The 15,594-nt window shown below is 61.1% G+C and overlaps 2 protein-coding genes across 3 annotated transcripts; one reads left to right on the top strand and one right to left on the bottom strand.

The window, feature by feature from the left end:
* Positions 1-20: 20 nt before the first annotated feature.
* Positions 21-7,076, bottom strand: RFX1 (regulatory factor X1). 2 transcript variants are annotated; one of them, XM_014893217.2, is made up of 18 exons: positions 6,888-7,076; positions 6,292-6,501; positions 6,071-6,159; positions 5,606-5,659; positions 5,436-5,524; positions 5,013-5,334; positions 4,255-4,436; positions 3,890-4,009; positions 3,694-3,809; positions 3,484-3,602; positions 3,314-3,402; positions 2,870-3,021; positions 2,541-2,638; positions 2,047-2,196; positions 1,684-1,892; positions 1,410-1,563; positions 1,146-1,191; positions 21-872 (listed from the first exon to the last, which is right to left on the bottom strand). In XM_014893217.2, the coding sequence occupies exons 2-18, from the start codon at positions 6,491-6,493 to the stop codon at positions 688-690; spliced, it is 2,376 nt and encodes a 791-aa protein (XP_014748703.1). In that variant the 5' UTR covers positions 6,494-6,501; positions 6,888-7,076; the 3' UTR covers positions 21-687. The 2 variants fall into 2 exon arrangements, with proteins under 2 accessions (XP_014748703.1, XP_088011064.1); XM_088154938.1 differs by lacking the exon at positions 5,606-5,659.
* A 762-nt stretch (positions 7,077-7,838) lies between these two features.
* On the top strand, positions 7,839-10,267 carry CLPP (caseinolytic mitochondrial matrix peptidase proteolytic subunit). The gene is made up of 7 exons (XM_014893216.2): positions 7,839-7,900; positions 8,131-8,229; positions 8,619-8,690; positions 8,786-8,882; positions 9,253-9,440; positions 9,808-9,913; positions 9,991-10,267. The coding sequence occupies exons 1-7, from the start codon at positions 7,883-7,885 to the stop codon at positions 10,161-10,163; spliced, it is 753 nt and encodes a 250-aa protein (XP_014748702.1). The 5' UTR covers positions 7,839-7,882; the 3' UTR covers positions 10,164-10,267.
* Positions 10,268-15,594: the final 5,327 nt, after the last annotated feature.

The raw sequence follows: 15,594 nt of genomic DNA, 5'->3' as shown, positions 1-15,594 counted from the left end.
GCACTTTGTGTTGAGCCCTGTTTGCTGCGGGTGAATCCGGGATTTGCCCCCCTGGCACAGGCAGGGCCGGGCAAACACCGCAGTTGGTTTTTATTCCTTTTACAAAGAAGCTACAAAAGGTAAAAAACAGCGTCTGCAAGGAGGGGGAGGGGCAGGGGGCGCAGGGGGGGGGGGCGGGGGGACCCCAACCCACCCCCGGAACCCCCCCCCCCCAAATTCCAGGTTTGGCTTAATTTCCACACAGGCGGCCACGGACACGGCCCCTCCCCCTGGGGGGGCACAAAGCACAAAATGATCGAAAACGCCAAAATCTAATACGGGGGGGGGGAGAGGCGAAGCGCGGGGGGGGGGGGGTCGGTGGGGGGCCCCGACATGCGGGGGGAGGGGAAGGGGCGTAAGGCAGCGGGGGAGGGGGGTTGGCACTGCAGGGGGGGAGGGGGCAGCGGCCAAGGGGTCCCCGCGGTCTTTCTTTACCCCCCCCCCCGGTCGCCCCCACCACCCCCGGCTTCCCCTTCCTCCCCCCCCCCCTCCAAAGGATCCCCCACCCCCCCCGGGGGCAGGGGACATCCCCAAGTCCTGCGGGTCCCTTCCCCCCCCCCCCCCCCCAGGGGGGCCGGGGGGGCTTTGGCACGGTCCCGGCGTCGCTTAAGGCACATTGTCCCCCCCGGGGGGGCGTGGGGGGGGGGCTCAGCTCGAGGGCAGGGCCTGCACGAAGAGCCCGCGGGGGTCGGCCCGGGGCAGCTTGGCCGGGGGGGGCTCCAGGGGGGGCTCCAGGGGGGGCTCCAGGGCATCGGGGGGCCCCTCGTTTCCCCCCAGCCCCAGCTCTGCCGGCAGCTCCTCATCACTCTCCTCCTCCTCCTCCTCTTCCTCATCTGGGGGGGAGGAACAGTGTGGGAGAGGGGGGTGGGATGACCCTCACAGTGCCCCCCCTCCCCACAAAAAAAACCCCAAAAAACAGTGGTGGGGCGGGGCTGCCATCAGTAGGTTCCAGAACTGACCCTCCCAATTAACACACCACCCTATAATTAACTGCTCAGAATTAACCTCTACCCACCCCCAAAGTAACTGCCCCCCCCCTCACCGGCCAGAGGAGGGGGCTCCACCTGGCTGGGGGGGCATGCAGGGACGGGTGGGGTGTCACCCACCTTTGTCAGGGTCCTGCGAGTTCAGGGAGCTGGTTAGGTTAGCGAACTGTGGGGAGGGGGAAGGAAAGGAGGGGGGGTCAAGTTTGGGGATGTTTAAAGGGAGGGGGTCATGCCCCCTAAACATCCCCTCTGAAAGCCCTCCCCACACCACAACAGCGACGGGACACTGAGCTGCTCCCCAAGGTAATAGAGGTGAGGGCTGAGCCCCCCCAAACTTTCCCTAGACCCCCTCACCAAGCCCCCCGGCGCCTCCCCTGCGCCCACCTCGCCCATGACGGCGATGGGGGAGGTGCCCCGGGCCCGCGCCACGCGCTGCTCCACCAGGTAATACATGTACTCGTCGTAGAGCAGCCGGATCAGGTGGAAGGAGCCGAAGCTGGCGGCGCTTCGCAGGGTCAGGTCCCGGATCACCATCGAACTGGAGGGGCACGGCGGGGTCAGTGGGTCTGGGGGGCCGGGGTGCAGCATGCAGGAGGGTCTGGGACGGTCAGGGGGGGTGGCTACAGGAGAGGTCGTTGGGATTTTGGGGGTGCCTCACCTGTAGAAGGACCACTTGAGCAGGAAGAGCTTGGCGGCGCGGGGCAACCCGGGCGTGCCCAGGTGCGGGCGCAGGACACGGCCCACCACGGCGTCCAGCCAGGCTGCCCACTGCTCCAGCGAGTGCTGCTGCCCCAGCGTGGCTTTGAAATCCTGCTCCAGGCGCTGCACCACCCGAGCCTCGCAGCGGCACACCCAGGCCGCCTGCTCCTGCGGGCCGGGACACGGGATGGAACTTGGCACGGCGCCGGGGACCCCCCAGCCCGCCCCCGGCCGGAGCCTCTGGATGCAGGGACAGACCCCCCAGCTCTAGGGACGGACTTGGCTCAGCCGCCCCAGCCCCATTTTGGAGTCCCCCTCCCACCTGGACGTTGGCGAAGTCAACGCGGTTGAGGTCACTGAGCATTTGGCTGATCTGGGCCGTGTTCTGGAGCACGGCCCGGGCCGCCTGTGCCAGGTGGTTCAGGGACGTGTAGCGCCGCAGGGTCTGTGCGAAGGCCCCGGCCGCTGCCGCCTGCGGGGAAACTGCGGGCTCGGGGGGGGCACCAGGCACCCCCAGAAACCCCCAGAGCTCGGTACATGACCCCCAAACCACCCCAGGCTCCTTCACCCCATGGTCCCCCTAGGCCCCCCAAAACCCAGAACAGCCCCCAAGCCTTCTTGAGGCACGCGGGGACCCCCCTCGCCCCCCCCCAAAAATCCAGCACAAACCCCCAAACCCCAACACTGAGTCTCCATGGACCCCTCACAACGCCACTGTGTTCCCCACAGTTTCTCCCCCCTCCCAACTCCCTCAAACCCCTCTGCAAGACCCGTAACCCCCTCCCCCTAAGGCCCCAGGGTCCCCCCAAAGCCCACCTTGACCCGGACCATCTCCTCGGGCATGCTGACCATGGCGTTCCCCAACCAGCTCTCCAGGCTCTTGGCGAAGTTCCGGATCGCCTGGGTCAAGGCACCTGAAAAGGGGAGGCAAAAGAGAGAGTGGGGGCACCGGGGGAGCTCACCTGGGGGGGCCTTCCAGGGGCCACAACGAATTTCGGGGGGTGTGGGTGAGGGTTTGGGGGTGTAGATTCTCCTAGGAAGCGTTGGAGGAAAGCTGAATCCTGCTGGGGCCGTGCCAGGTTAGGGAGGTTCTTTGGGGGGTTTTGGGGGTCCATGCTAGGTTTACGGGGGATTTGGGGGCTCACTGGGGATGGGGCGCAGCACGTCGGGCACCAGGATCTCCACCAGCCCCTGGTACAGGGTGTGGTCACAGTCGCGCACCCAGCGCAGGACGGGCTCGTGCCGGGCCAGCAGCAGCAGCCGCCGCCGGGGCAGGCGCCGCTCCGCCTCCTCCTGCCTGCGGAACGGGGGGGGGGCCGGGGTCACCCCAAAACCAGGGGGGACCCCCCGCAGCCCCAGAGCACCCTCACATCCCACCCCAACAGCCCCAAAGCCATTTGCACCCCACATCCTGGGGAGCCCCACATCTTGGGGTTTCAGACACCGTGCCGGGAGGAGCTCCTGTGTCCTCAGCACTCCCACACCCACGGGATCCCCAAAATCCTGTTGGCTCCCCCGCCACGTTCCCCAGCGTCCCACGGCGGACGTAGCCTGCAGAACCTCCCCCTAATCTGGAGCCCTCCACTCACGCATCGGTCTCGCCGCTACAGCGCCAGAAGCTTTTCCAGAGCATCTCCACCAGCGAGAACTGGAGGTTGATCATCACATCCACGATGGCCTTCAGGGAGCACAGTGCGATCAGGGGGGAGGCCCCTGGATGCGGGGAGGGGGTGGTTTTGGGGTCCGGGGGGGTTCCTACCTCGCAGTGCTCCCTGTAGAGCTGCTGGAATATGCGCAGGTCCTCGGCCCCCACGCCCTCGGGGAGCCCCTTCCCCTGCACGTTGATCTCGGAGAACTCTGGCAGCGTGCGGGAGGCATCTGCGGGGATCCAGGGGGTCAGGGGGGGGTGCTCCCCGAAATCGAGGAGGGAGGGGGTGCTTCTCGGGTGCCCAGCTGTGAGGGTGCTCACCCAGGAACTGCTGGTACTGCTGCACCTGGGCGCTGATGTCAGGGACGCCGGGAGGGGCCGGCCCTGACGACACCCCGTTGGTGACTCCCCCCTCCATCTTCTGCACGGGTTTGAGGCTGTAGGGGGCGAGGGGAAAGGGTGAGGATCAGCGGGGTTTTGGGGGCCACCGCAGAGGCGAGTTCGGAGTGCCCCTCACCGTTGTTTCTGGGCGAAGGGCTGCTGGCGCATGGCCAAGTGCTGCTGGTCCTCCACGAGCCGCAGCAGCGGCGACCCCGCCTTGATGCGCAGCCCGTAGTAATGATACTTGGAATTCCCCCTGGAAAACGGGAGGCCCGAGGGGACTTGGAGGAGGGGGGGATCTGGGTCCCCCTTAGGCAGCTCGGGGGGGGTCTCACTTGAGCGGGGGGATTGCAACATGTGCTGCAACGGAGCTGAGCGACCTGCAGGAGCACTGGAGGGGCTCTGCTCCCCCGCAGGATTTCACGGCACTTCTTGGGGGCAATTTTGTTTGTTTTTTTTTTTTTTTTTTTTTGGGGGGGGGGGAGGAGGAGGGTGTCTGACCTGGTGCCGAGGCGCCGTGTGCGCAGCCCCATGAACACGGAGCGGATGAGCTTCCCGAAGGAGGCGGCGTTGACGGGCTCCAGCTTGTGGCCCTGGCAGTGCAGCAGGTAGTGGCAGTACAGGGCGCTGCGGGGCAAACTCACTCCCTCGGCCGTCTCGTAGTTATCCAGCAGCCACTGCACCTGCCGGGGGGCAAAAGGGGCGTCACCCGCACCCCAAAAGTCCCCTCGACCCCTCTTCTTCTCCCCAGGCCGCCCAAAGCCCGCCCTCGGCACCACACCCCCCCCAGAGCGCCTTTTCCTCACGGGTTTTGCCGAAAACCGAGGGATGGTTGTAAGGGGTCACGGGTGGTGTTTGTGGGGAAGGGATGTCTCCGTGGCCAAAGCTCCCAGTTTCCTTCCCAAAATCTTAGTATTTCGCTCACACATCTCCATTTTCCCCACAAGTCTCCCATTTCCCCAAAACCTCCCATTCCACCCCCAAATGTTTTTTCCCAACCCTTTTTTCTCTCCAAAAACCCGTTTTCGCCAAATCTCCCATTTTGCCCCAACCCTCCAATTAACCCCCCCCAACCCTCCTTCTTTTTTCCCTTCCCATATTCCCCTCCCAAACCACCTGAATTCCCCCCCAAAACTCCTCAGGCAAAGCCCGCTCCCCCCCAACCCCCCAAAAAAAGAGAGCCGTGTCCCCTCCTGTCGCCGATGCCGACCTCCCACTCCCCAAAACCCCGGTGTCCCCCCCCGGTCCCGGGCTCTCACCGTGGCGGGGGAGGCGCGGGTGGTGTGAGCATAGGCCGCGCCGCCCCCCGCCATGTACCCCCCCTGGATGACGTAGGTGCCCCCGCCGGGGGTTCCGGGGGTCCCGGTGCCGCTTTGGGGAGGGGCGGGGGGGCTCCCCAAAATCTGCCCCCCCGCCACGTACATGGGCACGGGGGCGCTGGCGGGGGGAGCCTGTGAGCTGGCCGGGGGAGGGGGCGGGGGGGGACTGGGCTGCACCGCAGCCCCCCCGGCCCCCTCAAAGTAGCCCCCCGAGTTCTGCCCGAACAGCGGCGTCTCGGCGAACGGGAACGAGCCCGAGCGGCTGCGGGGGAAAAAAGCACAGGAAGTGGAAGGGGGGGGGGGTCAGACAGCCCCGGAGACCCCCCCGAGGGGCGACGGGGGTGGCGGGGACGGGGCACTCACATGGCGCCGGGGGGGTACGAGCCGTCCCCCCCCTCCACGTAGGACACGGGGGTGGGGAACACGTGCTGCACCGGGGGCAGCTGCTGCACCTGGAGGGACACACACACCGGAGGGGTCAGCGGGGGGCACCCCCCAACACCCCCCGTCCCCCCCGAACGGCCCCCGCTCACCTCCTGGGGGGTGCCGGGCTTGGGGGCGGCCGTGGCGCTGGGGGCTGGGGAGCGCTGGGGGCACAGGGTGGGGAGGGGGGGGCACCCCCGGTTCAGCTCTCGGGGCACTTGGCAGCCCCAGTTTAACCCTTCTCAGCACCACCTGAACCCACTTCACACCCATCTCGCCCGTTCCAGAACCAGCCCACCCCGTTTCACTCTCATTTTATTCCAGTTCTCACCCTTTTCATCCCATTTTGCCCAATTCCACCCCACCTTTATCCCAAATTTATCCCAATTCATCCCGTATCACCCCGTTCCAGCCCCATTCCAAATCCATTTTAACTCCACTCCCGCCCCCTTTTACCCCATTTCTGTCCATTTTGGGCAACTATAGCAAAATGTTACCCCCTTCCAGCCCATTTGAACCGCATTTCACCCCACTCCAGTCCCAATTTCGACCCAGTTTCCCCCCGTTTTTCGCACCTGCTGCGCCCCCGGGCTGGGCCCGGCCTGGGATGGCGCGGGGGGGCCTGGGCTGCCCTCGGCGCCCTCCGGGGGCCGCAGCCCCTCTGCTTTGGGGACAAAAAACGGCACATTTGGGTCACACTTTGGTCCTCTCGCCAGTTACGGGGTCACCCCCGAAAGCGGGGGGTGACGGGAGGGCGGGCTTTTGGGGCAAACCGCGGTGGTTTTGGGGTGCTCACCCGCCACGGTGACCACGATGAACTGCTGGGCGGGGGGCGCGGGCGCGGGGGGCGCTGGGGGGGGCGCGCCAGGGGCGGTGCCTCCCGGCAGCTCCGCCCCAAAAGGGGCGGTGCCGGCGGGGGGCGGTGCCGAGGGCGGTGGCTGCTGCTGCTGTGACGTCGTCGCCGTCAGCTCGGTGACGTAGGAGGGTTGGGTCGCCATGGCGACGCCTAGGGGAGTGACGTCATGGTGATTGGTGACGTCAGGGCAGGACTGACATCACCGAGGGGAAAAAAGGGTGATTCTACCCCCGCACGTGACATCCCGCGTGACGTCAGGACGAAACACTGAGACACTGCCCCAGGGATGCCCACCGGTGACGTCACGACTCGCTTGTGACATCACCGCGCGGGAGCGGGCGTGACCAGCCGCGACCCGCGCGCCCACATTGGCTCCCGCCCCCCGCCCCGCCTCCCCATTGGGCCGCCCGCCCGCCAATCGCGCGGCTCGCTCAAGCCCCGCCCTCCCCGCCCAGGCCCGCTGCCCCCCCCTCCCCCCCCCCCCGCTCCCCCCTTCACCCCCCCGCCGCCATTTTGGCGGCGCCGCTCGGACCCACCTGCCCGCGGCCGCCGCCGGAGCCCCGCGCGGGCTCCGCCTGCCCCCGGTGCCGCGGCTGCTGCTGCCGGCGGGGCCCGACGGAGCGGGGGGCAGCGGCGGCAGGGGCCGGGCCGGCCCGGAGCGCGGTCGCCACGGTGACCGTGGCTATGGCGGCCTCCCTGGTCCCTCACCGGGGCAACTGTTGCTACCCGCCTCGGCGGCGGGCGGGGCCGACCGCATAGGTCCCGCCCCTCATCCCCTATTGGCTATCACTCTCCGCTGACGCGCGCTGGTTGGTTAAACCACGCGTCTCTCCGCACAAGCCCCGCCTCTCCCTCGCCTCATTGGTTATTCGGTGCGTCTATCAGCGCTTCCTGAGGAAGGTGTGGAGGGCGGGGCCGCGCGGGGAGCTGGCGCAATGCTATTGGCCAGCGCGGCTGCCGATCGGCACGAGGGGTGAGCGCGCCTCGGGCAGCGAGGACTGCCGGGAGATGTGGTCCTTGGCGGCAGAGCTGCCTCGTGACGTCACGGAGGCGTGACGCCATCGCCGGGCTGATTTCACGGCGTTCCTTTCTAACTGGCGCTGCTGAGGGGTTTACTTAGCGCTGTGACGGGGAGAACGGTCCGTTTAATCGGGGAATAAAACAGGGGTTCAGCCGTGGAGACCTTACGACCGAGAGGCCCAGCCTGTGCTTGCTGGCATTCTTAAGGCCGTGCGTTCTGCGGGGCCATATCGGACCTTCAAACGGCGACAATTATTCTATAGAACTCTGCCGGGTCCGGGTGGGCCGCAGGCGCGAGGAGCGCCCCCAGCTCAGCTTCCGGCACCGTCATGGCGGCCGCGCCGGGGAGCACGATGGGAAACGTAGTCTCGAGGTGCATCACTTGAGGCCGACGGCCACGCCCATAATGGGCGGGGTCTCAGAGGAGAAGCGGCCATGAGGGGGCGTGGTCGGCGGGAAGCGATGTCACGTGCTGGCGTATCACGTGTTCCCCGAGCGCTTCCGGGGCGCCATGGGGCCGGGGGTGGCGGTGAGGGGGGGGTCCCGGGCTGTCCCTGGGGTCCCGTTTCAGGGGGTGGCTTCTGGCGTTTTCTTGGTCCGGGGCGAACCCAGGGGGAGTCTCGGTTCTGGGGTGCCCCAGTTTGCAGGGTTCGATTTCGGGGGGAGTCCCGGTTCTGGAGAGTTTTTGGGGGTGGTTCTTGGTTTTGGGGGGGGGGTGTCTCTGGAGTCTCGGTGACTCCCCCTTTTCTCCCCCCCCAGCGCTCCCTCTGCCAGGCCTGGGCCGGCGCCCGGCGCTGCCTGCACAGGACGGTCCCCACCCGCGCCCCCCCCCTCATCCCCATCGTGGTGGAGCAGACGGTGAGTGGGGGGGGGCGGCCTCTGTGACCCCCAAACCTCCTCGACCTCCCCCGGACCCCCACAAGCCCCCCTAGCCCGCCCCATATCCCTCCGAGCCTCTCGGACTACTCCGACCCCCTTCCAGCATCCCCCTCCTTGTTATCCCCGATCCTCCAAACTTCCAGCCCCCTCCCAGCCTCGTTCCCCGGACGCCCCCAGACCCACCCCCGGACCCCCTTTTCACCCTCCGAGGTCGGAGTGGGGGGGTCCGCACATACAACATCAGTGCAGGTTCCTGTCTGTTCTCTCACCCTTCCCGACCTCCCAACTTCTCCCCCAAACAATCGCACCGACACCTACAGACCGCTGACCCCCAAAAACTCCCCTGACCCCCCCCTTTTCACCGCCAGGGCCGGGGGGAACGAGCCTACGACATCTACTCGCGGCTGCTGCGGGAGCGCATCGTTTGTGTCATGGGGCCGGTGGGTACCCCCGGGGGGGCTCGGGAACCCCAGAGCGGCCTCTGAGAGTCCTGGGGACCCCCTGACCTCTCCTCGGCACCCCCCTCCCCTACCAGATCGATGACAGCCTGGCCAGCCTGGTGATCGCCCAGCTGCTGTTCCTGCAGTCTGAGAGCAACAAGAAACCCATCCACATGTACATTAACAGCCCCGGTGAGGCTTGGGGGGGCTGTGGAGGGGCTGGGGGACAAAGAAAGAGGGTTCGGGGCAGGGCTGCGGGGTCTGAAAGGGGCGATGAGACCACCTGGAGAAGGTTGCTGACCCCTAAACCTCCTCTCCCTGGGGGCAGAAAGGGGAGGGTTAGGGGGGACTGGGGGAATTTGTGGGGTCAAGGAAGGTTTGGGGGTGTCACCAAGGAAGTGTCCACCCCCACCAGGGGCTTGGTGACCCTACCTTGGCCACCTACAACCCAAATGAAGCTTGCGAGTCCCGGGGCGGTTGTGGCTCTTTGGGATCTCTAAAAAAGGGATGTGAATGCCCAGGGTGGATTTTGGGGTATCCCTAACGGGATTTTCCCGCCCAGGGGGCTCGGTGACCTCGGGGCTGGCCATCTACGACACGATGCAGTACGTGCTGACCCCGGTGTGCACGTGGTGCGTGGGGCAGGCGGCCAGCATGGGCTCGTTGTTGCTCGCCGCCGGCGCGCCCGGCATGCGCCACGCTCTGCCCAACGCCCGCATCATGGTGCACCAGCCCTCGGGGGGGGCCCGGGTATGGCCCCCCTGCCCCACACCGGGCTGGGAAGAGGGCTCGGGGTGGGGGGCAGCGGGTGGTGCTGGAAGCTGGAGGAGCAATTTGGGGAGAGGGGTGGGGAAAGGGCTTGGGGAGACCTTAAAATGCGGAGAGCACGGGAATCGGGAGGGGCGCATTCCCCATGTTGTGTGTGTGTGGGGAGGGGGCTCTAAAAGAGGAGGGGCAGTGCCTGGAAGGGAGAAAGGGGGACCCTGGGTGGAGGGAGTCATGGTTGGACCCTTCAGGGGACACTGGGGGTTGGGTGGGCATGGGAACTCTCCCAAGGCTGTGGGCAGGGCTGGAGATGCCCCAAACTCCTCCAGACCCTCCTGAACCCCCCACTCAGGGCCAGGCCACTGACATCGCCATCCAGGCTGAGGAGATCCTGAAGCTGAAGCGCCAGATCAACGGGCTCTATGCCAAACACACGGGGCAGCCACTGCCCGTCATCGGTGAGGTACCCCCTGAAACCCTGCAGGACCCCCCAGTTTCCCCTGGAGAGACCCCTGACCCCCCTGTACCTCCCCAGAAGCCGCCATGGAGCGGGACCGGTACCTGAGCCCGGTGGAGGCGCAGGAATTCGGGCTCCTGGATCAGGTGCTGGTGCATCCCCCGCCACGTGGTGAGGATGAGCCCCGGCTTGTGCAGAAGGAGCCCCCCAGCAGCCCCTCTGGGCCCCCCCAAGTCCCTCCGGCATGCTGAGACCTCCCTGGCAGTGTTGGGGCACACCTTTGGAGTGGGGGAGCTCTGGGCCTCCCCACCCCTCGCTGTACTCCTGTGTGGAAATAAAGGGCTGTGGAACCCAAGTGAGTCCTGGAGGGATTTTGGCGGGGGGATTCAGAACTGTGCTGGGGGGCGGGAGGGGCAATTGAGGGGGAAAGGAGGCACTGGGGAGGGGGGGCGTGAAGAGGCAGGGTTTGGGGAATATGGGAGAATTTATGGGGTCTGTGAATGGTTTGAGAGACCTGAGGAGTCCCAGGAGGGGGTCTGGGTTTTGGGGAGGGGGGCTTTTGGAGCGAGTGGCATTGACGACATAGTGAACCTCCATGCGAGTCCTCCCGGCCGCCAGGCGGCGCCCTCCTGGTCCCGGTACCGGTTCCCGATCCTGGTCCAGGTTCCTGTCCCCGGTCCCCGTCTCCCATCCCGGTCCCAGTCCCAATTCCCCGATCCCGGTCCCGGTCCCTGTCCCCGGTTCCCGTCCCCAATCCTGGACCTGGTCAATGTCCCTGGTCCCGGTCCCCGATCCCGGTTCTGGTCCCAGTCCCCGCTCCCGGTCCCCGATCCCAGTCCCTATCCCTGTCCACGTTCCCGGTCCCCAATCCCGGTCCCGGTGCCAGTCCCCGGTTCTGGTCCCAGATCCCGGTCCCAGTCCCAGTTCCCCGTCCCGGAACCCAATCACGGTCCCGGTCCCAGTTCCCAATCCCGGTCCTGGTCCCTGTCCCCAGTCCTGGACCCCGATATCGGTCCAGTTCCCTATCCCGGTCCCAGTCCTTGTCCAGTGTCCTGGTCCCCAATCCCGGTTCCCGGTCCTGGTCCCCGATCCCGGTCTCTGTCCCGGTTCCCCATGCCGGTCCCGCTCCCTGTCCCCGGTCCCTGTCCCCGATCCCGGTCCCGGTTCTGGTTCCCCATCCTGGTCCCTGATCCCGGTACTGGTTCCTGTCCGCAGTCCTGGTCCCGGTCCCTGTCCCTGTCCCGGTTCCCCGTCCCAGTCCCCGATCCCGGTCCCGGTCCCAGTTTCCCGTCCCAGTCCCCGATCACGGTCCCGGTTCCAGTTCCCCATCCCGATCATGGTCCCCGGTCCTGGTTCTGATCCCGGTCCCTGTCCCTGGTCCCCGTCCCCGATCCGGGTCCCAGTCCCCGGTCCCCCGTCCCGGTCCCCGATCCCGGTTCTGGTCCCAGTTCCCTGTCCCGGTCCCCGATCCCGGTCCCGGTTCCCGATCCCGGTCCTGGTCCCGGTCCCTGTCCCCGGTCCATGTCCCCGATCCCGGTCCCAGTCCCTGTCCCCGGTTCTTGTCCCCAATCCCGGACCTGGTCCCTGTCACCGGACCCAGTCCCCGATCCCAGTCCCCAATCCCAGTCCACGGTCCCAGTTCACCGATCCCGGTTCCGGTCCCTGTCCCCTGGTCCCGGTCCCTGATCCCGGTCCCTGTCCCATTTCCCCGTCCCGGTCCCCGATCCCGGTCCCGGTCCACGTCCCCGATCCCGATTTTTCCCCCCCTTTCACACTGATTTTTCCCCCGATTTCTCAATGATTTTTCCACATTTCTCAATGATTTTTTTCTCCATTTTTTCCCATTTCTCACTGATATTTTCCCCCATTTTTAAGGGATTTTTTTCCCTTTTCTCACTGATTTTTTCTCCCATTCTTCATGGAGTTTTCCCCCCGTTTTTCACTGATTTTTCCCCATTTCTCACTGACTTTTTCCCCATTTTCCCCCATTTCTCACTGATATTTTCCCCCATTTTTCATGGATTTTTTCCAGATTTATCCCCATTTCCCTCTGATTTTTCCCCATTTTTCATGGATTTTTTCCCCCCGTTTCTTACTTATGTTTTTCCCCGATTTCTCATTGATTTTTCCTCCCATTTCGCACTGATTTTTTACCCATTTTTCCCCATTTCTCACTGATTTCTTCCGCCATTTTTCATGGAATTTCCCCCCCCATTTCTCACTGATTTTTCCCCCATTTCTCACGGATTTTTTCCCCACTTTTCCCCGTTGCTCACTGATTTGTTCCCCCATTTTTCATGGATTTTTTTTTCCCCATTTCTCACTGATTTTTCCCCCCCATTCTTCATGATTTACAGGATACTCTATCGTGAATGGAAAGCAATTAAAGGAAGGGGGGAGGTTACCAGCCACCTGGTCAGCTCAGACAGCAGAGCTGCACACGCTTGTGAGAGCCTGTGAATTATAGCAGGACAAGACATTAAATATATTTACTGATTCTAAATATGCATATGCGGTAATACATGCATTTGGAAAACTATGGGGAAAAAAAGAGGTTTATTAAGCTGCAGAAGAAAGAAGAAAAAAATTGGTTTACAAGGGATGGCAAGCAGTGGATACCAAAAGCTCTAGCCTTACAATTGTTAAAACAACTTCATTAAAGGAGTCGTTCTGTGCCTTCTTTGGGGTGAGGAAAAAAGGCTGAGGGGGGCTCCGACGTGGTTTGGGGCACCCCAAGGTCCCTGGGAGAGGGAGCCGGGCTGCGCTGGAGGAGCAGGTGAGTCGGGCATGGGGGGGGTCATGGTGGGTGCCAGAACATTGAGAGGGAGGGGTGGGTGTAGAATGCATGAAAAACAGAACCTTAAAAAATAGCTAAATATAGTCTAAAAGGAATGTTTTATTGGTTTGTGTTTGGATAGAGGTAGGGTTTTTTTATAGATACGGTAAATATAAAAGATAAAGAATAAAAATATATAAGCAAATATAAGAAACCAATATATAAATATATTACATTACATTATATTCTGTTATGAAAATAGAAATATATAAATATTTAGACTTTAAAAGGAATGTTTTATTGTTTTTTATTTGGTTAGAGGAGGGTTTTTAATAAAGAATATAAATAATATAGGCAAAAATATACAAATATGCAAAAATAGATACTGACATAAAATTATTATAACTATATATGCATATATATATGTAAGTATAAATCTATAGAAATAAATATAAATATAAAATACATGTATGTAGTATGTAATAGAAATAATTGATCGATTTTAATATGTTATATTAAATAGTATGTTATAATAGAATGTAAATAGCATCTAGTATATTAATATACTAGTAAAAACTACATTAAATAGTATATAAATATAGAATACACAATATAGACATATAAATCTACAGATATAAATATGAAAACTAAATAGAAAAATATATTCAAATAGAATTTAAAATAATCGAGTTTTTTGTTTCTATTTGGTTAGAGGCAGAGCTTTTAAAGAAATAATATTAAAAACTATGAACCTCCAAATATATATGGATATAGATAAAATAGAAATAACATTAGTAATATAAATCTATGTATATAATGAATAATAAAATAATATTGTATATATGATAAATAGAATAGCAATTAAATTGAATATATGAAATATGTCTAGATTATGACTATAAATTAAATATTAAAAAATAGATGACTTCTATATATAAAAGGGTTTTTTTTTCATTTGGTCAGAGGCAGGGCATTTTTAGTTTGGGTCGGGGTTTTTTTGGGGCGTTCATTGAGAGGATTTTATGACGGGTGGGGACTCTGGTGCTTGGAACTCTCTCCCTTCTCTGTCTGTCCCTGACAGGGCTGCAGTGCCGGGCTGAGTTGGGCGGCAGTGCTGCCGCCGTGTGGACACAGGCGGGTACTGCACCGTGCCCCTCTCAGGATGGCGGAAGGGCCCGCGGGCCGGGACCCAGCCCTGCGGCAGCGCTCAAGATGGCGGCCTCTCTAGGACCCCGGCGGATAGGCGTCTACGTAAAACGCCTGCCCGCGCCGCCGGCGCCCTCACGCCCGCGGCACCGCGGACCGCGCGGCCGTTGTCGGCACGCTCTGAAACATCCGGGAAAATTGGCGGCGAGCGGATCGGCGTCGGCGATGTAATCAGGCATCTTATGCCTACACACCGGGGTCCTGATTTTTTCCCGCCCTTTCTGCCGCCATTTTTGGCAGGTCAGCCGGGGTGCCGCCCGAGGCGCCATTTTGAGAGTGCGGACACACTCAAGATGGCGGCCTCTCTAGGACCCCGGCGGATAGGCGTCTACATAAAACGCCTGCCCGCGCCCACCGGCGCCCTCACGCCCGCGGCACCGGGGACCGCGCGGCCGTTGTCGGCACGCTCTGAAACGTCCGGGAAAATTGTCGGCGAGCGGATCGGCGTCGGCGATGTAATCAGGCATCTTATGCCTACACACCGGGGTCCTGATTTTTTCCCGCCCTTTCTGCCGCCATTTTGGGAAGGTCAGGCGGGGTGCCCCCGAGCCGCCATTTTGAGAGTGCGGACACACTCAAGATGGCGGCCTCTCTAGGACCCCGGCGGATAGGCGTCTACGTAAAACGCCTGCCCGCGCCCGCCGGCGCCCTCACGCCCGCGGCACCGCGGACCGCGCGGCCGTTGTCAGCACGCACTGAAACGTCCGGGAAAATTGTCGGCGAGCGGATCGGCGTCGGCGATGTAATCAGGCATCTTATGCCTACACACCGGGGTCCTGATTTTTTCCCGCCCTTTCTGCCGCCATTTTTGGCAGGTCAGGCGGGGTGCCGCCCGAGGCGCCATTTTGAGAGTCCCGACACACTCAAAATGGCGACCGCCATAAGACCCCAGCGGATAGGCGTTTACATAAAACGCCTGCCCGCGCCCGCCGGCGCCCTCACGCCCGCGGCACCGCGGACCGCGCGGCCGTTGTCGGCACGCTCTGAAACGTCCGGGAAAATTGTCGGCGAGCGGATCGGCGTCGGCGATGTAATCAGGCATCTTATGCCTACACACCGGGGTCCTGATTTTTTCCCGCCCTTTCTGCCGCCATTTTGGGAAGGTCAGGCGGGGTGCCGCCCGAGCCGCCATTTTGAGAGTCCCGACACGCTCAAGATGGCGGCCGCTCTAGGACCCCGGCGGATAGGCGTCTACATAAAACGCCTGTCCGCGTTCGCCGGCATAAAAATAAATATGCAGAAATATAAACATAGACATAAACATGCACAAACGTAAACCTGCATAGATATAAACATAAACATAAACATAAACATAAACATAAACATAAACATAAACATAAACATAAACATAAACATAAACATAAACATAAACATAAACATAAACATAAACATAAACATGCATAAACATAAACATGCAAAACAATAACAATAACAATAAATATAAATATAAACATAAATAGAAATAGAAATACAAACATTTAAAAAATCAGTGAGAAATGGGGTAAAATCAGTGAGAAATGGGGGGGAAAAACCATGAAAAATGATGGAAAAATCAGAGAGAAATGGGGGAAAAATCGGTGAGGAATGGGGAAAAAGATCAACGAAAAATTGGGAAAAATCAGTCAGAAGTGGGGGATAAAAATCAGTGAGAAATGGGGGGAAAAGTCGGTGAGAAATGGGGAAAAAAATCAGTGATTAAT

This window comes from Sturnus vulgaris, chromosome 33, assembly GCF_052056855.1.
Source record: "Sturnus vulgaris isolate bStuVul1 chromosome 33, bStuVul1.hap1, whole genome shotgun sequence".
Lineage (NCBI taxonomy): Eukaryota > Metazoa > Chordata > Aves > Passeriformes > Sturnidae > Sturnus > Sturnus vulgaris.
This window is presented reverse-complemented; position numbering and strand designations above follow the sequence as displayed.